This window comes from Centroberyx gerrardi, chromosome 10, assembly GCF_048128805.1.
Source record: "Centroberyx gerrardi isolate f3 chromosome 10, fCenGer3.hap1.cur.20231027, whole genome shotgun sequence".
Taxonomy (NCBI): Eukaryota; Metazoa; Chordata; class Actinopteri; order Beryciformes; family Berycidae; genus Centroberyx; species Centroberyx gerrardi.
The window spans coordinates 18,408,173-18,433,409 of NC_136006.1; the positions used below are offsets into that span (position 1 = coordinate 18,408,173).

A 25,237-nucleotide genomic window follows, 5' to 3' on the forward strand; every position below is an offset into this window, starting at 1 on the left:
TTGCATGCAGCTATGATTGTGTTCTCTGCCCTAGATCTTAACTCTCAAAGAATGTTGACATGTATTACGGAATCACTTGGCCTTTGCGAAGAGGTCCTCAGTGATAGCACTCACCCTACCACTGTCGCCTGCACTTCAGTCGTACTCAAAAATAGCAAAGCAATAACTCCTCACGTGTCACACCAAGTGTTATTCAGTGCTATGTATAGACGCTCATGTTTACATGAGTATTTTTTATGTGCAAGTGATTTACTTATTGGGCAATACCAGTTTTTTGACTTGTGGGTCTTCTTGTACATCAATGTAGCTCTGATAGTAATTCCTAAGACTTGTTAGGCATAGTTTTCCAGTAGCGATAGTAGTTTTGTGCTTACTAATCACTCCCAATAGGCTATACTAAAATATGTCATGAGTATAAGTCTTATTTATCCATTATCTTGGTTGGGAGGGAGTTCTGTTCAAATATTCCTAAACCATTGGAGTAACACATTTTTGAGACTTAAGTATTAACTCTTATCAAAGCAAGTCATGTCATCTTTAGGTCAAATACTAGTATTGGATTAACAATTTGAACAAAGAACTTCCACGTGAGGATGAATTTGCCTTTTTTATTTACAAGTGCTGAAAAAAATGACATGGGGGACAACCAGTGCAAAATCTGTACATAAATTCAGATGCAAGTTTCTTCTTATATACATGAGTACTGAACAGGAACGTGAATACACTCTTTCTGTCATGCATGTAACAGAGTTCACAACACAGCAAAAACATGGTGTAAAGATGTCAGTCCGATTTAGTTGTAGTCCATGACGTTCAGGCTGCAAATTCTCCCCGAGGAAAGGTGAGTGATCGGATTGGAGCCCAGAGAAACTGCTTGGGAAAACAAACTAATGACACGACAGATCAGGGGCGCAATAGAAAAGGACCCATCATGACTTATTGATACATCCTCCAAAACATTTAATGTAATCTGTCATGGGGATTTATTACAGCAAGGTAGCACACACCGGCATTGTTGGCTGATGGCCCAAACCAGTCCATATTGACAAAACATATCCAAGGCGAGATTCAGCACATTTCCCCTGATAGACCGAAAAAGGAGAGAATAGAAAAAAAAAAAAAGAAAAAAGAAATCGCTCCTGGCAGGCAAGAAAAAACAGATTCTATGAAGGGAAGGTGAAGGTAAAGTGCATAAAAGCTTAAAATCAAAAAGGTGTGAGGGGTCCAAAAAAATTAAGAGGTACTCCACTAAAACTTGCAGCACACACAGCTCAACACTGGAGAGAGCAGCCATCAGGATTGTGCGGTCAACTGTCTCTCCAGCTTTGTTCTACGATGGCAGACACACGCTTCTCGTACTCCCGCTTGTTCTCCTGGTAGAGCTGAGCTGCCTGACTGTTGGCTGGACTGTTGGGGTTTGGTTCGTCAAGCAGGGACTGGGGGAAAAACAGTGGGTGTGATTATAGGTTATAAATCAGAGATATCAAAGACTAATACAGCACACTTGAAAGTAGACAATGTGCTAATAGACAATAATTCTGACATGTAACCAACCTGCATCTTAACACTGACCCACTCAGTCTCACACAAACACCCATACAGTGTGGAATACTGAGCATCTTTTGTTGGTTTCAAGTACCCCCGCTCTAACGAGGACTAAAGATTCTTTGGAAAATATATACTTCATGGTTTGGATCCAGAATGTCAGGATGAATTTGAGGGGATTTTTAGACAGAATTCACTGAACAATTAAAATAAAATAGAATCCTACTCCAGATTTCACAATTTGCAGAGTATTTGGACAGATTTATATTACATTTTGTGAAGTCTAGTCATTCTTTCATATGTAGTCATCATGTATAGGTCTGAATACACATCACCAAAATTTCTTACTTAGGTTATCTTTCCAGCCTTTTGCATTTCAGTGTATCTTTATCTGGATTCAACTGTGACTACAACTGTAAACTCCTGAGGCAGTCGGCACTTCATCATTGAGGTGAATGGAAACAATTTGAGGTTATGAAATCAGGTTTGAGCCATCATGTTCCCTTCAGAGTTTTAAGATCAAGATTGATGGTTGTCTTTGCTACAAATGTACCCACACACTTCAGCAAGAACTTTAGCAGGAAGTAACAATCAGTTATTCATGTCAATCTTTACATGCCAGCTGATTTCAGCAATACTCCTAATTATGATTTCTACTATTTTGGTGTATTGTGTTAACACTGCCTACCTGGATAGATGTAAGGATAGAGGATACATCATAAGTGGGACTCCAACGATTCTGTAGGATGTCCAAACATATACTGCCATCTGCATAGACTGTAGATGAAAACACAATTAAACACTATCCACCATCATCAATAATATAAGGCTCAGGATAGGATGGGACAACATTCATACCATTTGGATGGAACATCTTTGACACAAATCGTACTGTGGGAGGTTTGTTGGGGTATTCTTCTGTGAACTCTACAGTGAGTTTAAATGTACCTGGGACAAAGAAAAGAGAGACAGAATGAAATGCAACTCTTATTTCATAATAAGATTGCTGAATAACAATATATTTCATATCGTCAGTTAAAAACAAATACTCCACAGAGGGCCAAACCATGGGGCTGGATCTACTAGAAACTATATGTGAATGTATTGTAAATGTTGGGGTTCTGATGTGGGAAACTAACTTTGTAGATATGTTTACCATGCAATATAGTGACAATATACCTTACAAAACAAATACGGGGTCACTGACAACATAGTGAGATACTCACCATCCTCAAAAGGTGTTCCCTCAGGGCTGTGAGGTAAAAAAAAAAAAAAAAAAAAAATATTTGGTCATTCATTTCACACTTGAGTTCAAATGATCTGTACATGACACAAAAATACATTCTGGCTGTGCATCAACATCTTACCCAAATATGACTGCATTCCACACCATAATGTTGTTTTCAGATGGGGCACCACTGACACCAGCTGGAGGGTCCTCTTGTAGCCTTCACAACCATGGAAAAAAAATGTAAAAGGCTCTGTTTAAAGACTTGATCCATAAGCTAAGTATATGTGTTACACCACTGTTGCCCCACTTTTCAAGTTACAGTGGGACCTCTAATTGAGGGATTATTTGTACCCAAGATATGAAACCAAATTTCTTCTACCAGCCACAGTGTCAGATGAAGTCCACAATCCAATCCACTTCACCGTTTAACCAGTCAGATTTTTTTTTAGAATGGACAAAACTGCCTGACAAAGTGATTAGTAGGGGAAAAAAAGACTTACTAGCCATAGTTTAAGATTTATCAGCATTTGGTTGGTGGCAAACCCCACCCTGGTTGTACCATTAATTTACCCACAATGGGTATATTCATGAAATGCAATTCAGCACTGTGCTAGTGAACACATACTGTACATGCACAATGTTATTGCAACTAATCAACTTCCTCAATCAAGTCAGTGTCTTATGAATTACAAAAACACACATTTACAGTGGACATTTTGTTGTGTCAATTATTTACTCTTCTACATCTGAAAAGTAGTATCAATTGAAAAATATATCAACATTATTAAACTCTAGTTAGCAAGCTAAGTACACTGAAGAAACTATCAACAGTCACCTCTTGATTGACTATGATTTTCGGCCTCCACAGGGGAAAATATTGGAGGGAAAAAGAGATTCAATAGTGTAGTGATCAAAACTGTTTCTTGTGCTGCTTTAAAGATTTATTTATCCCCCAAATCATCATCACCCTAACTACCCAGATGGCAACACTGTTATTGAAGATCAAAGTTGAAAATTATCTGTTTGTACTATGCCTTAGTACACATAACCAGCTAATTCACAGTCTATTGAGCAAATTGTGCTTAAGTGATACCAGAGAGTGATAGTTCAAAGCAGCTTGTGAATTGTTTTTAGTAAGATTGCTTAGACTTAAATAAAAACACAGCATGAATTCATATTGAGCCCAACACTGCCGTCAGCATTAATTTATTTTACATTCCCACATTGGCTTGAACCAGAGCTGTTGCCTGTGGCTATATTTCACATAATTCCTAGGACTTTTGAAAGTTTTGTTCAAATCTATGCAACAATTCTCCCCAGAAGCCAAGAACAAGAAAGCCAACATTCAATACAATCAAGAGACTGAAGGCAGTTGACTTGTGCTTCCATTAGCAGTAACGTGAAACCAACTTTGTGGACACTAAAGGTGCCCAGGTTGGCTTTACGGGGATATGGGCACATTGTTTCATACATGATCACACTGCACTGAAATGCAGCTTGCTTGGAAGCAATAGATCAAACATGTTTCCTTTGACAATCAAGGTGTTCTATGATTGTCAAAAGCTCCATGATGCTTCTTTATGACATCAGAGATTAGAGCCTTGTTTGTACATCCTGGCTTTCCGCCTCGGTTGGGTTTTGCCATGTTCACAAGCATTAATATCATAGTCTGAGATCATAGGAACAAGCTGTGTAATGTCAAATCACGCTTCAGGGTAGATCTGAGCAACTTCAGCTACGTTTTACCAAACTTACCTAAGCTAGCTAGCGCCAATAAGAGATCAAAAAGCTAGCGTTAGTTTGTCACATATGAAAGAGAAGTTAATAGTCGATTAGCTACATGTACTTGAGCTACCGCCATATGAAATCGAAATAAATGAAACACTAACGTTAGTCTTCACTAAACTGATGGCGAGGCAACCGACGGTGCACTTTTCACTAGACATTTAAATGTTAGCTTGCCGATTGGAAGTTAGCCAGCTGCCGTAAACTGCTACAATAAAATTATCCAGTAGTTGGCTAACCTGCTAACAAATAGCAGCTAGCTTCTACGCGTGAAGCATTACACGGAAATGTTTTCTTAAATATTTCAGGTTTGTAATAAATACTAGATAAATTACACGGTGTTCGCGTTAACATCACCTTTTACTCTAGAGGGTTGCGAGTCAAAGTGTTTATGTTAATAAACTGTGGTTAGCCAAGTCTGGCTCATGTTAGCTAACAGTTAGCTAGCTTGGCTAACGTTAGCTGTTTTTGACACATCATACCACCATCAGCATAATTCCTGGGAAAATCGACTCACCGTTTAAAATCTCTCATAAGTCGCCTTCTTGCCGGAGTTGACATTGCTTAATTTGTGAGTTACCTACTGACAACACTGAGATGTTAACGGCAGCTTATTTTATCAAAACGTTACTGTATTAATGATTCTTTTACACCATCACGGTAGCACAAGTCTGTAGCTACCCGATTCTTTGCGTCGTTCTCTCTGGTAATCCCGAGTCTGGCTAGCCCAGCTAGGTTTATCAGGCGATACCACTTCACAAAAGGGGGGCAAACATTGCGAGTGCTTCACAAACAAGAAAGAATGACTGTATATCCTTATATCAACACAGCCATATGGTGTTGTTAAACCAAGATATTTCCGGGGGCTAGATTGCGTTATACACTGGCAGAATCAATATGGTGAAAATATTTTTTACTTATATACTTTTTGCATAATGTCCCTCATGCTTATCGAGGACAGCGTCTTTCAGGGGGCGTGGTCACAGTGACGTGCTATTTGTGCAGTGCAGGCTGTGATCAAGGTCGGCTCTGGTGACAGGTGACTGTCAACCGAGTGTACCATACCATAGCTGTGTATGCCTATTTTTTAGTCATTGGTTCAGTGAAGTGAAGCTGAGGTGGGGTGGGCCGTTTTTGCACCATTATGTTGGGTATTCTGGATAAAATGGGCTGATATAGGCAGTTAAATCGTACACATACTAAGACCAATTCTAATCGCTATGGCTGTTTTCTGGACCAAGTTTGCAAAGCAGGAGGCATGGAAAAGTTTTACAGCGAATGTATAAAAAAAAAAAACGAGTACCACGATTTTCCATGTGCCCAATATACTTAGAGAAAATGTATTGATACCTTCACCCTTATAATCTAATAAATTGTTAAAATATATTGTCTAGGTGTGGATAAGGATTTAATTTCACCAGCACTATATACTGTATGTGTGAAGCAGTTCTAAAATAAACTGGTCAGCAAGATCACAGTTTCAGTTTCACAAAACTATATATGCCTATTTTGTTTTACATCGAGTAACATGGGATGCATTTCAGTACTTTAGTAGTTTTTATTAACATCAAGAAATATGTGGGGGAAAAACACAAATGAAATCACCCCACTTCGAATTGAGACAGAAACAAGGTGTCTGAAGTATAGGCATTGGTTCAATACAGATTATTTATTTCAGTGACAGAGCTACAGTTTATCAGGATGTATATAAGAAGTACAAAGCTATTTACAGCTGAACACAAAAGTCACAACATAAACCAAAGTTGTAATGCATTTAGCACTTTTTCTTATTAACACAAACAGAAATCCACTTAGAATCAAAAAATAATTGTAGATCCATGAACAAAAATCGGCCCGGCCTCCAGAACTACATAAATTTGGGCCGTCCCTTTACAACCACAAATAATTTAAATTATGAGGAACTGAACCTCTCAATGACTTTAAGGCGAATGAATGCTTATTTAGGCTTACATCAGGTTTGGCAAAAATACAAACAAAAAAACAGACTGCCTGTCAACCAGATCATCTGGACTTTAGGACCCATGGTAAAGAAGCATGGTGCTGAACAGAGCATGGTCATACAACTGCTCTGCTTTCACAGACTTCTGGTGCTCCACTTGGCTGCCTGCGGTACTGTTGGAAACTGTCTCAGGTGTGTCACTGTAGGTATGATGCTGGCAGTGGATGATTTCTGCTGCTGGGTCACACCCATTTAGGAGTTCTGGTTGGTTGTGACCATTTGAGGGAAAAGCCCCACACAGAGTTTCACCTGCCACTGGAAATGAGACAAATTGTCAAATGGCAAATATATAAAATATGATCATATTCCTGCTGCTCTACTTATGAGAGTGGCAAGAAAAGCATAAAACATCAGTGGATTGGTTTTGTTTTGCACAACTATTCCATGAGGGCCTGTTATATCAGCAGCTATACAGGTAATGTAGAGGCCATTCTGTGACATTTCAAGCACACTAGAAAAACCTCGATAAACCACTCTAGGTTACACAAAATGTTGATCAATGAATTGCAAAATACGCTCCAGAAAGCCTTACATAACTGCACAAGTTTTGACCTTAGGCCTTGATTGAAAGGGGCCACATCCTGATCCACTTGGTTGCTTTGACATACAATCTGTGCTGTATGGCTGTGGCACACTGCCCTACTTCCACTCCCACTCTGTTGGTTCAGCTATCGCACATCGCTGAACCACTCTGTTGGTTCAGCTATCGCACAGAGTCAAGAAAATCCAAAGTCCTTTGCAGATGTCGGCATGTCACAAGCCAAAGCCAGACAGATCAAGCACAGGGGATTTAAAGTTGTTAAACTTAGTCTAGTGAATTAACTATTTACAAGGAATATCACCCTTTCTTTCTATTCATCTGAAAAACATGCCGCTTTCAATCCAATTTTCCCCAGACCACCTGATACTTTTAATCACTAAAACTAAAACAGGAACAGGCCTTGGCCAGTGCATGAAAACCATCAAGAAACCACACAAAGCCCACCACAATCATATTTATCAAATTAATCAACATTTAATGAGATTACATGAGCAAATACAAAACTAAAACTGCTCAGTGCTAAACATTGGAAGCTCCAATTTGCATCAATATGCAGTCAACAGCTGACAATTAAAGCTAAACAGGCACGACGAGTGATGTATGGTACTACAAAAACGTTTGCCAGATGGAAGAATGTCCCCAAGACATTCTTCAGAGTTGGAGATGATGTCAAATCGCTGGTTAACTATTCAAAACAGCTCAAGAAATCAGGCTTTTAGCAAAATGTAGAAACTCATGCAAACTTGCTTGAGCAATACTAACTGATTGTAAAACAACCAATTACCAATTTCCAAAGTGTATGGGTTATCAATGCTTATATACAGATGTGCAAGCCTTACTAGTTACTTTGAAAATGCAAACATTAAGGCTTTTGCTATTACACAGCAAACGCCATTACTCACCATACAGAGGAAACAATAAAGCACAGTCTCCTCTGCCAAAATGGACACAGAGGAAAAACACAACAGGAATAACCAAATGCCAAGCCCCTACATTACCTAGTACATGACACCTAAAAGCTACAAAAAAGCCGCACAGTGAATAGTTTATACTTTATATGCTACATTCATGTTAGGATATGCTTTGGCATATGGTAATTCTTGAATATAAAAAAAAGCTAATGCATGAGTAGTTGAACAATAAATGGAATTTCCACAGTGTGGAATCAAATTCAAAAAACAAAAAGAGCTTAGGCACTCTTCATTTTTAAATAAATGCCTTTATCAATCTGGCATTATGTAAAAGTGAAGGGTGCCTAAGCCATTCATGTTGTGGATTCCACTGAAAACCCCATCACCTTCCAATCACTATTTAGATATTATATTTAATGTGTAACAAAGTGGCACTCTCTTTTCTCCTTTTTCTTAAGAACCACATTCAGTCTAAGAAGACATTACACATTCCTGTCTTTCTATGTGGAATGAGGATTACAACTTCTTTAGCCAGTCCAACAGAATGTAAATAAATCTAATGTGTAAATTACTGACAGTGAAGTAACAACAAGGCTAGTTTCACTAACACCTAGCACTTCATACTCAAGAGTACACAGGCCAATGTTGAGATCTTCAGATAATCATTTAAGTTGTCTCCTCTCACCTTATGCTGCAAGCATAATATAATGAGGCAATACTGCAGCCTCTCTGATTTGTCCTCAGCCTAAGGCTAATTTCTTTCCGTAAAGCAAACATGACCTATATCTGCACAGGTGGGCCTACAGGTGTCAAAGGAATGCCAATCATCATGTGTAATTTAGGACACGTTGCTGTAAAATTGTGCAAAACAAAACTCATCCTTTCCTATCTAAAAAAATCTAAGGATTGTACAAGAATTTTCTGTATAAATTTGAATGTGTCAAATCTACCTATATGACAACAAAACAAAGACATCTTAAGAAAACTTTTATCCATTAAAGTATAACCAGGTAAAGGAGAAAATACAGAACACACAAATTGACGGATGTTTCTCAAATATAGCTCTACACCAAGTAAAAAAACAATGTATGCCTTTATGCATACAATTTGCAGGAAACCATAGCCAGATGGTACCCAAGACATTCTGCACAATTGGGAACATTAGAGTGTGCCATCACACACACAAGCCCTTTACAGGTAGGCATAGGAGTTGGTGCAGCGACAAGGGATCTGCATTGACGCCACAGTGATGATCTCCAGCTCTTTAGGTGCCGGGCTTGACCTGTCCTCTCCCCCCTGGTCCTCACTCTGGTCCATAGGGCCTTGCCCATGTGGCGGAGCAAACCCGTTCAGCCCAAATGCAAAGGGTCCTGGCCCACCTGAGCTCACAGTCGCTGCCAACTCCACATTCATGCTTTCCATCTGGACCTCTCCAGCACCACCCAGTGGCCCGTTCCCGTTCAGCATTGCTGGTGGCATGCCCAGACCTAAGAGCCAGCAGAGACACCGTGTGGATGAAAAAGGAATGAATAGTATTTGTTTGAACAGAACCTCGTTCGTCCACAACCTCAAACATCCCAACAAAGCGGTCTACTGAAATGGCAGACAGAACCAACCCCCCCCCTTTACACCCAACCAAAAAAAAGCAAAGGCACAAAAACAAAACAAAACAAAAAAGTATGCCACAACGGCAAAATATATGCAATTTGTGCATTTGTTCCTGTTGATACATCCAATTTCATGGCCTTTCTGCCTTCAACAAGTAACACTGTACTAGGGGTTTTGTGAATATAAATCTGGACACTTGTTCTCATTGGTTCAAATGAAAATCTTTCCTGACAAGTTGAAATAGTTGAGGTTCTTCAGAATCCTGATAAGTATTCTCTTACACACAGCATTATAATGCTACAAAATTAAATGAAGAATAGTTGGTTTTACAATAGATAAATCAGAGTTTAGCAGATGTTGCAAAGCATCATATTTTGTAAAGCTCATCTAAGTTGGATACAACTTCTGATGAAATCATAAGCCATCAAAGACCCCTCCACCCCCGTGCGCACACATTAAAGATCAGATTTGATTTGCCAAGCGACCTACCGTTAGTTCTTGCCTTCTTGCTTTGATTGACTTCCATGCCGTCAAACGACCTCTTTCTGTTGGGCACATTTGGGAAGCTCCGTCCCTGAATAGTGGAGTGAGAGCGGTCCCCATTCTGGGCCGTGCCATTCAGAAAAAACCCATTGAGCTGAGTCTGAGACTGAGCCAGGTTCCGCTGAAGGTTCTGGGCATTGGAGAGAATCTCCGCGCACTCCTGGAAGCCCTGGGCATGGGCCAGGTCAGCAGCCGTCAGCCCACTGGCATTCCTCATACTGCACAACGGGAAGGAACTGTGTTAGAGAGACCCTAACAGTTTTTTCGGTTAACACAAAAAACACACACACACGCACACACATACACAAACTCGATAAGCAATTACTCACACACAGACATACACACAGACAGACAGACACACTCACAGAAATGTACACAAACTGCCTGCGCTACCCTATCCTCTCACATCCTCTTCGTCATCGTCATGAGAGATGACGACTGATCCATTTGGGATCATTTTCATCTTCCATAATACAACTAAAATGTGGAAACAAAGTTTCCAAAAAAAGGGGTAAGTGTCTGCTGCAAAAGGACATGATTAAGATGACTGAAAGTATACACCAATTTATTTTAATGAATACCTGAAACAATCTGACCTACTGGTTATGATGATAAATAATAGTTATTTAGTTATATACGATTCATTGAACCCAAAGGAGATGCATTTTTGGGGTGATGTAAATCTTTGAGAGCCTTGTCTTGTCTGGTGGACATCAAGGAGGATTCAGCACAAGGTAAAAGGCCGCAGTCATCACACATTTCCAGAGACACAGCTGAAGGACATTTGCAATGCTGACAAAAATTCCAGGTAGTAGTGCTGCTATGTTCCAAATTAGCACTGCAGGAGGGCAAAGTCTGCCAAAAATTCTAAATAGTGTGTGTACCCATTATGTGCGTGTGAAGGTATATATAATGTGGATGTGTGTAACGTGGGAGGCTAAAAGAAAAAAAAAATCTTGAGGGGAAAAAAAAAACGTCAAAGATCCTGGTAAGGCAAGATAAAAGGATTTTTCAAGGAGTACAGGATTCAGAGATTCATCATCCAAAAAGGTCCAGTATGCAACATAGTTGTCTTCATGGGAAATCTCATGTAATTCATTGTTAAGAGGGAGAATGAAACAAGGACATGAAAGTGTTGGAATGTGACCTTCAAGCATCAGAAATCTGGAAGTCTTCTTTCCACAGGTTGGAGCTCTCAGGACCAAGCTTAAGTAGGCTACATCTTGTTTTAAGAAAGACAGATAAACAAGAAAATGAAAAATAAAATTAACCAACAGAAACCTCAGCATTATTACCAAAATATGTATTTGTAAATCCATTGCTAATATAAATTTGAGTGTGTGCATCACACACAGTTATGTTAATCATGTCCAGTTGCAGCAGGAATCTTGTGATCTTCTGAGTGGGATTATGAATGAGCAAACAGTGCTGAGTGGGACTCTTACTCAAAGGGGGTAGCCAAAAGTTTCAACTGTCACTTTCAGACTTATACATGGTATAATACTTGGTAGTCAGTACGGAAGCAATGTCACTGGATGATGAAGGACAAAGGACAACTAGTCTGACCATGACAAGAAATTAAACTATGTAAATTAAAATAAATTGTATATCTATATATTTTGCCTAAAGCAGATTGCTGCAGCCATCTGGTGTTGAAGTTGCCAAATAAGTTGCCTTCTGCTGCTATGAACTACTGTTCAGGAACAAATGTCTACAAACTAATGCTTGAGAAGCACCTAGAAAACTATCCCACTAACCAGTAGATGCCTTTCAGCTTGATTGTTGGGATGCCAAACAGAAAATATTTTGAATGGTCAATCTGAAAACACTACTGCACTTGTTCTGAGGCTAAATGTCATTGTGTTGTGTTTCAAAATGAGTTTCTGGGGAAACAACTACATCTTTGTGAAAGAAGTGGACTTGTGGCCCACGTGTGCAGGCTTGCACCTACAACTGAAAATGAGAAGGGAAAAAAATGAATACTTCTCCTTTTGCCGGCCATCTCATATGTCTATAATATCAAATCCATCTCTAGTATGGCATACTTGTTCAGTGCTTTGACCACTGCATGATAAAACACTAGGTTTCATTCTAAATAATTATTTGCTGATAAGCTACTAAAACAAAGTGACACTCTTCCATACATTGGTATTAGACAACATTAAAAATACATGGTTACTGTTTGCTCATTCATGTTGTTTAGAAACTGTTCTTTCTCTGAATCCTTATCTAAACAGGTGTGCAAAAAAGAAACATTTTGTTCAAGAACTAGTGCACATGAAAAACATTTTCTGAAGAATCAAAATTAAAATCACTCATTAACTTGCATACACATTACCCGTCCCCTTCAAATTAACGCTTCCAAGAGATAACTCTTTTGAAAATGTTTAAACCGAAAACCATTTTGTGGTAAGGTAGATGGACTGGTCTCACTCCAAGGAATAGAAATTCTACAGTTCAAATGTCAGCAGCTGCTTTGTTTCAATTAATTCAACAATTTAGTACTCTAAAAACAAATCTCCCTTTTTTGGAATAGGAATAGTTCCCTCTGCCAAGAGATGCAAAACCAGAGGAGCACCAAGGTAAATGAATGACAGCAGCACTAAGCGATAAAAAAATATTAAGGAATGATTGTATTGCCTTGTCCTTTAAGCAATGGGTGCTGTCACCTGAATTAATAGTCATTCTTTCTATGCTAAATGCTAAACTAAGTCAACCGTGTCATCTTTGTTGTGCAGAGGTAGTCAAGTGGTTTAGTTTGCAGCCTCTGGTACCATGTGTGCCCCTGCTGGCTGAGGATCAAATCCCACCAGAACTCTCTTGTGTCTCCCTGCTTGCTTTCCAACTCTCTGAAGAGATAAAAAAAAAAATACTGAAGGTGAAGGGATTGTCGAAAAAAAAAAACACAACAAAACTCATTTTTGTTGACAATTTAGCAGTCATAGAAACTCTTAAGAGTCTTGCTTATCTCAGCCTTGTTTTAAGCTAGGAGCAAAAAGAGTTTTAAGTAGCGTTACAACAGCGGATGCTTTGAAACATACACAAATAGACCAGCTGGTCCATCTAATATAGGAGACCAACACTGGAGATGATACAAGCAGATGAAAAAGAACTAGTGTCAATGAGTTAGAAAAATACTAGCTAAAAATGTTAGCTAAATCATCTGCTTGTTGGCTGCAGTTGGCGATGAGTTCAATTGACCAATCAAAGTATGTAAACTCTTCCAATGTTATTTGGAACCTTGTATAAGGTTTTTGGGGAATTGACAGCCAAGACAATTCAGATGCAATTTTGGGAAGAATACAGAAATATGTAATGCGTAATGTTTCCTGAAAAACCTAGTGCTACATATTTTAAACATCGAACTATATATTTTCCAACTAAGACTCCTCACCCTGATAACATCTCTTTAGTAGTTCCCCAACTACATAGGCTATATTCTGAAAATTCAATCCTGTTGCTTAAATATTTTTAAGCCTATAATCGGAGAGAACACTGCTTCACAATATCCTGAAAATCCAAAAACAATTATTCCTTTGGTGAGACTTTGATCCAGTGCATTGATCCAACAACATGGATAACTGGGTATACTGAGTGGCCCAAGTTTGGTATGCAAATTCAAAAGGAAGCGTTAATTCTTTGTAAATGCCTGGTATGCTTTGCTTTTCCGTCCTAAGCACACAATGAGTATCTTCTCCCACTATCGTCTAACCTTCCAGAGGCAACCTATTATCATGCTACATGTTGACATGGGACTCACATGATTAAACCTGTCCACATAAGGGGCTCCTATGGTTAGTTCACAAAATCAAAAAACAAACAAAACAAAAAAAAAACAAACAGAAAAACTAGATACAGGAACAGTCATGGATAATAAGCAAAGCATGCAGGTCTAAAACTTTTTTAGATTTGATTCATAAAGTCCTAGCATTAAAACCAATCACCGCAAGAAATACCTCAACAGTTTGCCAGTGTGTAGATAGGAAGCGATAGTGAGAACACTCAATGCCACAACAGTGCGGCTATCCCAGGGAACGGGGCAGACTCAGCAGTGTCTATTCTCCCCCTTTCTAGGATTACTTGAAAAAACCAAGTCATTTCCAATTCAATGGCTGCAAGACATTAAGACGTACGGTTCTGTTTCTGTTAAAAGTACAGAGAACTTTTTTTAAACTTATTGTCACTTTCATAAAGGAAAAGGTGACAAAGATTAGATGTCAAAACAGACTGTATGATATCATTGTATAGGGTTAATACTGTGACATACAAAATAAAACAGTTCTTTGTATAAGGTGAAATATTTTGAACAATAAAATGACAGTGAATAACCATTGCAACAGGATGATTGTTAGCATTATACAGTTAATAGTTCAGCTAATGCTGCTGTGCAAATCTAACCCATCTGACTGAGCAAGCTTTTCTCTTTGCACTACTCTATCCAACGGCAGCCTCTACGCACTATCCTACTTGTTCCTAATTTACTAATGGACAACCTTAACACTTTTGAGGCTCATGACAAAAAAATAAAATAAAAAAATAAAAAAATAAGGAATAAAATATTTTGCATCTTTTTAAAATTTTGTAGGAGTTTTCTGTTCATATATTGTAATTTTTAATAACCAAGCTTGTTTTTACACATCATTTATAATTAATTCAACTTATAATTGAATGAACTGGAATGTTTGATCTGAAATTCCATGTACAGAAAAGTGGGACAAATGTATTATTTTCTTTTGAATTAATTGCCTAATGATAAACTGAAAAATCTGAAGTCTTCTTGGGCAAAGAATGCTGTTAAGAAGTGCAATTTGGCTTCACGGTTGCAAAACCAAGGAAACAACATGACTTTCTTCAAAGAAAGAACACAACCAATTGTCCACCAGTTGATCATGAGAGTGCGAGACATCCAGATGGGGTCAGCAAACAAGACCAGTATCATTTGATTGGAGTGTAAGCAAGCCCCTTTGTCACAATCCTCCTCCATAAAACAGAATGTTCCCACCTTGAAATATTATCGAGCTGTTATCATTCAACATTCTACGAATAATTCTCAATTCATTTAACGGCCCGACCTGGACCTCCCCTTCCCCTTCCAGTGGCGTTTAAGACATTTTTACACGTGCATTCCACACTTCCAACCTGGAGTTATGCGTGGGGATATGTGGCATCCTGCAAGATGTGCACTTGAGGTGATGAATATGTTAATCAAGGCATGCCCAGCTTCACATTACGATGCACAGATTCTGACTTTCATGTCCATTTGTATGCTCTTTTCCCGTCTGGTGCTCCCATTGTTTCATGATGTAAATAAATCTCCATACTAATAAATGCCAAAGACATCAAACAGGATATGAATTGGCAAGTCACATAAACTGAAAGGAATCCATTAGACTGCACAATGCTGTTAACTTGTCTCTTAACAAATGGAATGGTATTTAAAGCAATCTGATGACTCTCCACAAATAGGCAAACAAGAGGTGTCCTGCCATTTATGTACTCGAGTTTTTAAGGGATTAAAGGAGATGGCACTAACAGGGCGCACGGAGGTCACCAAGAAATTAATTAAATGGAGCTGTGCAGCTGCGTTGCAGAGCCAGATCGCACAGTCAACATCCCTTCTGCGTTACTCAAGGTAGGGTGAGCCCTTTCCATCCTGGTGACAGGGGCTGCGTCAGCCGGACACGGTATCCAAGGATGTTGTGGGGATATCTGAGGCCTCTGTCTCCCGCTGCCTGGTGCAATTCTTAAGTAGATGAACCAAAGAATCCATTGGCCAGATACTGACGCACAAAGATGCACGATCAGAGACAGATTGCATTGTGTTGTTTCCTAATCTAAACATCATAGCCTAAATCATTTCAGATTTTGTAAAGTATATCTCATGTCTTTATCGAAGTCATGTCCTGTGGATATGTTGCCAATTCAACCTTTGTGTGCCGTTGTCCAACAAAAACTGAATTAAATGGCACATGGTATTAAAAAGCAATGCTTTAGCAGAAAGACATGAAAAGGAGTTAAGTCCATGACCCGATTATCCACTATACCAGTAGGCAGGACAAAGAAACCATGGTTTTGAATAAACACATGCGCAAGCTTAGGAACGACCAAAATCCTCAGTGTGTACACTGAATAGACCATGTCTGAATAGGAACACCTCAATGCGTATGTCTTAATCCGTGTAAGACCCGCGTGACGTTACACAGTCTAAATCGGGCCCTTACTGAATAACTAAGATGGTTACAGGACAACGCAACGACAAAGGAATTTAGTATCCACATACTGGGGTTAGTATTTGAAAGAGGCTTTGAGAGGGTTAATCTAAATGTCCTCTGAATACCAAGGCAGTGACATACTGCAGGCATGGTCAGTAAAATAAGCAAGGTCTTAGAGTGGAGACTGCAAGCAACTAGGTGTCCTGTTAAATGTTCAGATTTCCAAGAAAAAGGGCAAAATGAGACCAAAGTTTGAAAAATGAGCAGTATTCATGAGGCTGAAAGGAAGTCAGCTGAGTAATACACTATCCTTTCTTGAGTCAAACTGTTGTGGAGGACGTTGGACAATATGCCTGATATATGAAACACGGCCGGTGGAAAGGCAAAAGCTGGAATTTAAGATCAAACCTTACTGGTTCAAGACATTTATTTAGTTCTGCAACAATTTAACTTATACTATAAAGAGACCGCCAATGCCATAAGAGGTCGAGCGTAATTTATTCTCGTGTAGTGTTGGTCAGCCTGGATTTTACAGCAATTTAAGACTAGGTTATGACAGTTAAAGGAAATGTAGAGCCTAGTTTATACTTGTATTACCTACTTAAACCTATTGTATTGTATACATTTATGTATCATTTATGCTATTAAGAAAAACAATTAAGCAGGCCCATTTTCATATTTACCCATTTATGATGATGAATTACACTGCCTCACCCAAATATGGTCTCAATATCCAAAGAGAAAATTATAGAGGAAATTATTTAATCATTAATTATTAATAACTGCCATTAATAAAATTCACTGTGAAACTATTTGTTGTTGTCAGCTATTTAAATTTGTTCAAAATCCAAACTTGAAGGACCCATCCGTCACTCGTCACTCAACTACTGACTTGGAAGAAAGATTATTATTTCAATGCTGATATTTATTGCCCACATTTCAAGGACTGGCAGTTATGTGACAAACATTTACATGCATTTTGAGGCTGTAGAAAGTTTAATTTGCACTGTTTAAGATTAGAGTAAAACAGATCTGTACTTTTAGTAATGATCAGCTGTGACTACAGCCAAAATTTTTATTAAACTGTATTTTCTTTTTTTAACAAGAACATGTATGCACAAATTACATGTATGCAGAAATTTAATAAAGTAAGTAACCTCATATAAATGTCATCAACGTTACATTTTTCAACCAATATTCCACAGCATTGTTTGATGCCTCAGAGGGTTAATAGCCCGAAGAGTTGACTAACACAGTACATTACAAAATACTTCCAATACTACAATCCAAAAGAAATCCCTACAATCCCTATCAAAATCTGTCAATTCAGTTTTGGGTCATTGAAGTGTGTGCACCTATGTATTTAAATACTTTGTTTCATTTTAAACTCAAATCTTTTAACGGGCTGAACGTTACCCAACAGCAGAAGAGTGATTTCGTTTTCAGCTGTTTGACATTAGCTAGCCCCTTTAAAAACTTCAAATAAGGGTGAATATATTATTAGTAAAAGACAACATTACTAGATAACACATCTGATTAGGTGTAAGCAGTTGTAACAACTAGAGACTTAGTTTTTTTTAAATTGCTCTTGGAAATTGAGTCTAAAAACTTAAAATATTTTATGTCATGAGCCTCTTCCCCACCTAGTTTGCCTTAGTTTCCCTCCCAGTTGTGCCCCTCTATATTTCTGGGTCATGAGTTAAAAGAAATATCATGATAATAAATAAAATACAATCTCAAAGATCTGCAGGGAAAAAATCACATATCATTTTCATCACTTATCAATATTACTCAGCAGCTGATGACCAAATGCACATTACATGAACTCAACCAGAACTGAAGCATTTATTGAACATGTCTGTGAGAAAACATTGGATTTAATTTGATAAAACAGTCAATGCAACCAGGGGTTTCAAATGTCATGGAAAATTAAGTCTGAACACTAAAAAGTACATCACCTTGGTTTACAGTCTGACCATAAAAAACATAACGTGCCCCAGCCTCCTGGGACGGCCTTGTTGCATCCTCATTTTAAATTCCTCAAAGGAATAACTTGACATTTAAAATTTTACTTTTATTCTTCTTCACCAAGGACTTGTTATACTGTGAGGAAAAGATTCTACATTTGTGTTTCAACAACTCTAATAAAAAAAAAAAAAAGCATTGTTTGCATTGGAACCAATGGGAACTGGTAGCAGAAGTCAATAAGCCAGATTGCTGCTAGCAGTACCTATCAGTTTTTAGTGAAGAATTCTAACAATGCTGATCTGACTTTTTCAGTTACTGCCAATGCAAAGCCTTTTCCTCCACACTGTAACAAATGCCTCATGAATAGAAATAACCCAAATTTCACAATGACACGCCAGAGTGTAGCCGTTTTCACTGATAGCATTTGGTGAACTCAAATCCTTGTTACACCAAATCATGACCATTTCCATCATTGTGAAGACTGTTAACAAAGTGATGACAGGATAAATAATAGAGCACACATGTAAACTCCCTGGTAGTTTCAGTTCTCTGAACATCGATGGTGTCAAGATGAAAAGGCATACAGCTTGTTCCAGAGATGAAATTGCAAGTGAAACTAACACTTCAACTGAGAGTACAAAAATGCAAAATAAATTAAAATTTTAAATAAATTAATCAACAAATACAATTTGTGTACAGTATGTTTCTGGCAGTACGTAAATTAAGTGTGTATTAATTTACTTATTTATAAATTAAGTAAGTTAAGAGAGTTGGTCAAGTTGACACATCAGCTTTGGGACTATGCTGTGTTGAGGCTACAAGCAAGGAAAAATATTGCAAAGGTCTATTTAGTTGCAATCAATTTGAAGTGACCTGACTAACCAGTCAGCAAATTCTTATAACCCGCCAGTCTTGGATGCGTATTAAACATGCGTTAATTACCTATCAATGTAAGCAAGTGAGCTTTCCAAATCAACTTGGTCACAGCCTAAATTCAAGAAACTGGATTGATGGGTTGTGTCTCCTTATGCATTTCTTCATGCTTCAGGTCCACCAACAATAACAAAGTGTTTTCTATAAATGGCACAATCCTGCCAAACCACAAGAACAGCTGCCAACTCTAAAGGCGTGTCTGTGTGGCTGTACACTACAGCTGAGGTCAGTCACTTATCAACTTCCTCACTAGGCGCCAGGGTGGATAGGTTGGGACGGTTAAATTCATTTGTTATTCCTTATCACCAAACATTATTTCCCCCAATATTCTCAATCTCAAGAGCTTTGCCTTGTTATGTCAAATGACATCTATTCTGAAAAGGGTAGGAATGACGGAAGCCAAAATAGTCTGGTCAAAACTAGGAAACAACACCTAATCTTCCATTTCTTGTACATCGTCTCCAAGCAAATCAGTGCATTCAATTTTGACCTATGCATTTTCATTCTGTGCAACAGAAATGTAGCCTCTTCATACAGACAGTGAAAAGGGCTTCAGAAAATGAGCAAATGTGCATTTGGTCATCCAATACAGCTGTGTGTAAGACACTAACCAAAACAAAGGTTAACAAAGAAAAACACACTCTAGATTCAACAAAGAACATGCATTATGGCCTAGTAAGCTAAAAACATTTTGTCAACCTTTACATTAAGTTGTTCTTGTGTATGTATAATAATGTCGCTGGATTTGAAGCGATTTATTAGTTTAGTTTCAAGCCACTTTGCTGAGCTAATGGTTTACAGTTCATTTACACCAATTTAGTTCTTCCTCAAACCACATCAGCACTATTTAAGTTTCAGCTGAGTGTAAAACAATTCTATATGAAAAGTAGTTACAAATCCTTCTCTTTGAAGCCAAATAGTTTTAACAGTAATATTATTACACACAGTGGGCAACTTAATGTGAATTGTTGCAACATTAAACAACAATTTCAAGGGTTTATCAAGATGTGTCACATTTTCAAGGGAGCTCCACCAAAACTGTTAATATTCTCTGACCAATAAATCTTGTGATCAAACTGTTTTGAGTGCAGGCTGGAGAAGTTACCACCAGACATGAAAGCGATCAACCTGGTATTTTGTCTTTGGGGAATTCTTTGGGGACATTATGCATCAGACACTGTTGCTAGCTACTTAGCAAACCACCATCTGGCTAAACCTCCTCACTGTTTAACAAGTTGCGTCACCATGATTATCTACATCCCGCTGAGAGAGAGATTTAAAGGTTCCACACAGTTTTTTGGTGTACAACTTGAACACCAGAACTGAATGCCGTTGCAGGGAAAAGCGAAGTTCTATTATGCAGGGCTTTAATAGAGAATCTTAATTTATTGATCCTTCTAGGTCAACCCCATTTGGCCAGGTGTATATAGGCCAGCCATACTACATATACAATACAAAAATTAGCCTGCATATGGTAATTGTCTGTGGCTGTTCTAAATTCTAAATTATTACTTAAATTCTAATACGTGTCACAAATGTATGTTTCCCAAATCTAATGTTCAAACCCTGATGGTTAAATTGCTGGTTTCCACAGATCCTCTGACTAATCTTGTCTGTCTGCAACATTGTACAAAAACTGCAAAAGAATATATCTAGCATTTCAGTTTCATCACTGCTCCTATTTGGGTTTTGGTGGTGATCCCTTGTAAAGGTGTAACTGAGATGTTGGATAGTATAGAGGGAAAGAAAAAAAAAAGGACACAGGAGTGATCTAACAGGACTTACTCAGCTTTCGCTCCCTGAATCAAGAGAGCGTTGATACACTCCAGACTGCCCGCACGAGCAGCCTTGTGGATGGGCGCCTCGCCCACATAGTCCTGAGAGATGACGGAGACCGCAGTTACACAAAGAAAAAAAGATAGTGTTGTGCACAAGAACAGTAGCATGAGCCAAAACACTGCTTTGAGGAGTGATTTTAGAAATAGTTTCCAATACTGAATACATAACTCAGTATTTATCATATTTTCCCTCCCATAGTCCCTCCCTTTACAATTCCAAGGTTAAAAACAGATTCAAAGGAGGACAGCAGGGTGTGACTGAACTTTTCACCCAGACTTCACCACCACCCACACAGCTTTACGGTTACACATCAGTAAGAGGGTGGAGGGAAGGAAAATTAAATACAGCAAAAAGGCTGCAGAGTCAGAGAGATTTTCAACCAACTCCCTCCTCTAACCACACTGTAAATGTAGGCCATGCTTAAATGCTGTGGTTTTCTGCTCTCCGACAACAGACAGCTCAAATATTGTATCCAGGGGAGGAGGGGGTGGGGGGGTCACAAATCGTAGAGTTTCCCCAACTGTGATGGTTTTTTAAACATATGCAGACTATATTCAAAAAGCATTATTAGAAATAAAAGTCAGTGATGTGTTTCATGACGACGACACATTATGTAATCGTGACCTACTAATCTGATTTCTCTCAGCAGTGCAGTGGAGCAGAAAATACAGCCTAGTGCTGAAGTCTGTGCATGACAACATACACAAAGAGGCATAAAAAGCCAAACACAGAAGAGTGTGAGAGCAACCACAACTTAAAAAAATGTGTTAGATACATAATCTGAATATAGGTCAAGTGGAACAGTCAGGAGCTACAGTATACTGCAGGGGTCATGACCCCAAGTTAGGATGATCCCCCCTGATGAGATCAGTCTGAGCTCAACCTCTCACACTGGCTGCTCTGCCTTTTTCACTCAGGCATGCATGTGTGCGTCTGTACAGATTAGTGTTTTTATGGAGGGAGTCATTTTTGTGACGTGTTATTTTAAATGTTAAAGGCACATAAAGTCTTATAATGCCTGTTTTTTACTGCATTTAAAGTACTATTGTCCTTGTAACAGTGTAACTGTGTGGTGTCAATGTGTCTCTCAAGCAATGTCACCAAGACAAATTGCTGTTCACATACTGTACTTGGCACTTAGTGATTCTGATGGTTCCAAGTTAGACTGTTTAATTTTCAGTGTGCATGTGGTGTCATACCTGTCTGTTGATATCTGCACCAGCTTGGAGTAGCCATAACAAGCACTCAGGGTGGCCCCCAAATGCAGCAATGTGTGTGGGCGTCTGTGCAAACCTGGAGGTCACAGCGTTCACACCACAGCCCACTTGGACCAGACGCATCACACACTCCAACTGTCAGAGACAAATGCATAGAGACACAGAAAGGTAAGAGAGAGAGGAGAGAGGAAGTGATTTAATTCATCAAATCTCTGGAAAAAAATGCAATAAGCAAGAAGCGATTGGGCAGGTATGGACAAGTGTGGTGAGACCCTGGTTACAGAGAAAAATGCAACACTGCTGGTGATGTGTGCAGATTGACTCAGTCTGCATACTTCTAACTTTAGGCATGGATCCAAGTCCTCTACAAACTGTAGGCCTGACCTTTCCTAGGTGTGGTGTAAAACAAACATTTTGACCTCCCTATCTTAAGTGAAGAGGTAGTGTGTGTGTGTGTGTGTGTGTGTGTGTGTGTGTGTGTGCGCGCGCGCGCGAGTTTGAGAGATGTTGACTGCCAATGCATTTGAAATGAGTCGTTTTGTGTTGACTTGGAAGTTGCTGTCCACTCAGCCGCACGTTTAAACATAAATCTTAATACTAAGATCCAAGAAACAGAACATTCACTCCATTTATTGTGCTCAGCAACCACCAAGTTCTACAGTTTTTCTTTTTAGTAACAGGCCCCATTACTAAAAAGAAAGAAAGGCTCATTTGGCAGACAGACGGTCCTCGTAAAATTGCCTTGTAGTCAGTGAGTGAGCCTTTCATTGACTGGCCCCTCAACATTGTTCCCGCTCCACATCTGCAAAGGTTTTTGGAAGCGATACGTTACTGCTATATCTGTATGTAATACACATTTTCCGAGAAAAAAAGACATGAGCTGCAGTAACGTATCAATTTCAAAGTCAAATGCCCGCCTCGCCCTGCCCAGTGTGTTTAACAAGCTGCTTTCTAGCTCGTCAGCTAACAGTTAACATTAGGAAATGGCCGAGACGAGGCGGAAAGCGTTAACCGCTATCGTTCTGGACAGCGCTACACAAAATGTCCATTCGAGGAAAATGAGGACGTCGAACAGCTAGGCTAGCTAGAAAGCTACCTTTCCAAAATGAGCGGCCCAGTGTATGGGTGTCCAGCCGTAGAAGGTATCCTCCACCGTTAGGTCAGCCGGGTTTGAGATGCACTGAAGCAGGGAGCACAAGGCGCCGACATCTCCATCCCTGCACGCCCGATGGAGAGGGAAACGGACGTTCAGTACCTCTTCACTCGAGAATCCGGATTCAACTCCCACCGACATTGTAACTAAGGAGAGCAGAAGTAACACGATATTCGCTAACTATATGAGAGCAGATAAATTACGAATGCTTTTATTTTCGTCGCTGACGGGTGCCCGTAAATCAGGACACACGCCACCCCGACTGCGTTGGTGTGTGTTTCTGCCTGACAACACAAAGCAGAAAGCAAAGCACACGCCGAAGTGAAACTTGAGAAGCGGCAAGTGAGTCGAAAACTCCGGAGTGGATTTCACAGTCCCGGATTCTGTTCGAACATCTGATCAAGGAAACTGATAGTTTCAGTTCTCGGTTCTGATTGGCCGAGTCACGTTCGAAACCATCCACACCTGCGACCGCACAACACTGAGATTAAATATTAATGCGCAAACCGAAAATTACCGTTTATACCGGTACTTACGACTTCATTAACACTGTGTTTAGCTACTGTTCAAAACTATATTGTTTTTTACTTTAGTATTTACTATCAGTGAATTATTATCGATTAGAACAAAGATATTGCTTTAACATTGGCGTTCTTTCTTTTTCCCACGGCTCAAGCAGGGCGCAAGACGTGGGCATCAGGGGCCAAATTCAGTCATACATGCGAATATACTGTAGACTGAAGTAGTTGAAGGGAGTCCCTTTTTTGGTCTGTAGAGGGTAGTAATAATGCTCGGAAGCATTTAAACTGCCGCGAAGAAGAAGACGGAGGAGTGGAAGAAGGAAGAAGAGAAGGAGGAGGAGGAGGAGGAGAAGAAGAAGAAGAACAGGGAAGAGGAGGAGAAGAAGACGTCAACGTTTTCTTTTCATAGCGGCAAAAATTACTAATAATTATCTAAAATTAGAGGATAAAGCCTGATAAAACAACCTAATCAGCTTTCATACTTTGCCAAACAAAGCTAACAAGAGAACACAAAAATAAAGAAACCACACCTAAGTTTCCCCAGAATCCCAACTGGCATTAATCATTTACTATTGTCTACAACTACAATGACGCAATAAAGTAATATAGGCTATCATGTAGACCGAGTTTTTAGGCCCCATGGAAGTATTTTATTTTATTTTATGAACACAATTACTCTTTGCCAAAGCCAGCCATAAATATATGGGAGAAAACGTCCTGCTTGGGATTGTTTTGAGACTCCAAAACTATAGAAACTCTGTCTCACACAAATTAATTTGATTTGAGATTTAGTGAATCTGGATTTGTTTTGTGAGTGGCTTTATCTAGGAACCCATATCGCATGTGGGGTTAAATGTAGCTCAGCGAAATGGTGAAAATGAAAATATATCATAGCCTAAAGGCTCACAGAGGGACCCTGCTGTAAATTAGTAAGGTGTTTTATAGGTTGCTTTTCAGAGATACAAAGCATTTTCTAATGAACTGAAGATTACAGTGAAAATCTTTACTTGTAGCATCAATTAGGCTCCATCAAGGGCTTGGGCAAAATGGCGTTAAGATGTATTATGGGTGAAATTCACTTCATATGCTATTGGCTGCAGTGAAATAAAGTAGCATAATAATAAAATGATGATAGGCCTGGATACAGACACTTTTATTGACTCCATCTCTCAACTGTCTCCTTTGTCAAAACTCACAGGGCAGGAAGTAA

General features: G+C 39.1%; 2 protein-coding genes across 3 annotated transcripts; both read right to left on the bottom strand.

Annotated features, from left to right (window-relative positions):
• Positions 1-594: 594 nt before the first annotated feature.
• Positions 595-5,275, bottom strand: ube2al (ubiquitin conjugating enzyme E2 A, like). The gene is made up of 6 exons (XM_071919713.1): positions 5,079-5,275; positions 2,913-2,993; positions 2,772-2,797; positions 2,404-2,493; positions 2,234-2,322; positions 595-1,436 (listed from the first exon to the last, which is right to left on the bottom strand). Exons 1-6 carry the CDS (start codon positions 5,120-5,122, stop codon positions 1,308-1,310), a joined length of 459 nt encoding a protein of 152 aa, XP_071775814.1. The 5' UTR covers positions 5,123-5,275; the 3' UTR covers positions 595-1,307.
• Positions 5,276-6,111: 836 nt separating this feature from the next.
• ankrd10b (ankyrin repeat domain 10b) lies at positions 6,112-23,809 on the bottom strand. Of its 2 annotated transcripts, XM_071919756.2 has the most exons (6): positions 23,450-23,809; positions 22,336-22,488; positions 21,083-21,174; positions 10,131-10,402; positions 9,413-9,520; positions 6,112-6,836 (listed from the first exon to the last, which is right to left on the bottom strand). In XM_071919756.2, exons 1-6 carry the CDS (start codon positions 23,645-23,647, stop codon positions 6,595-6,597), a joined length of 1,065 nt encoding a protein of 354 aa, XP_071775857.1. In that variant the 5' UTR covers positions 23,648-23,809; the 3' UTR covers positions 6,112-6,594. The 2 variants fall into 2 exon arrangements, with proteins under 2 accessions (XP_071775857.1, XP_071775858.1); XM_071919757.2 differs by lacking the exon at positions 6,112-6,836 and having other exon boundaries at positions 7,572-9,520.
• Positions 23,810-25,237: the final 1,428 nt, after the last annotated feature.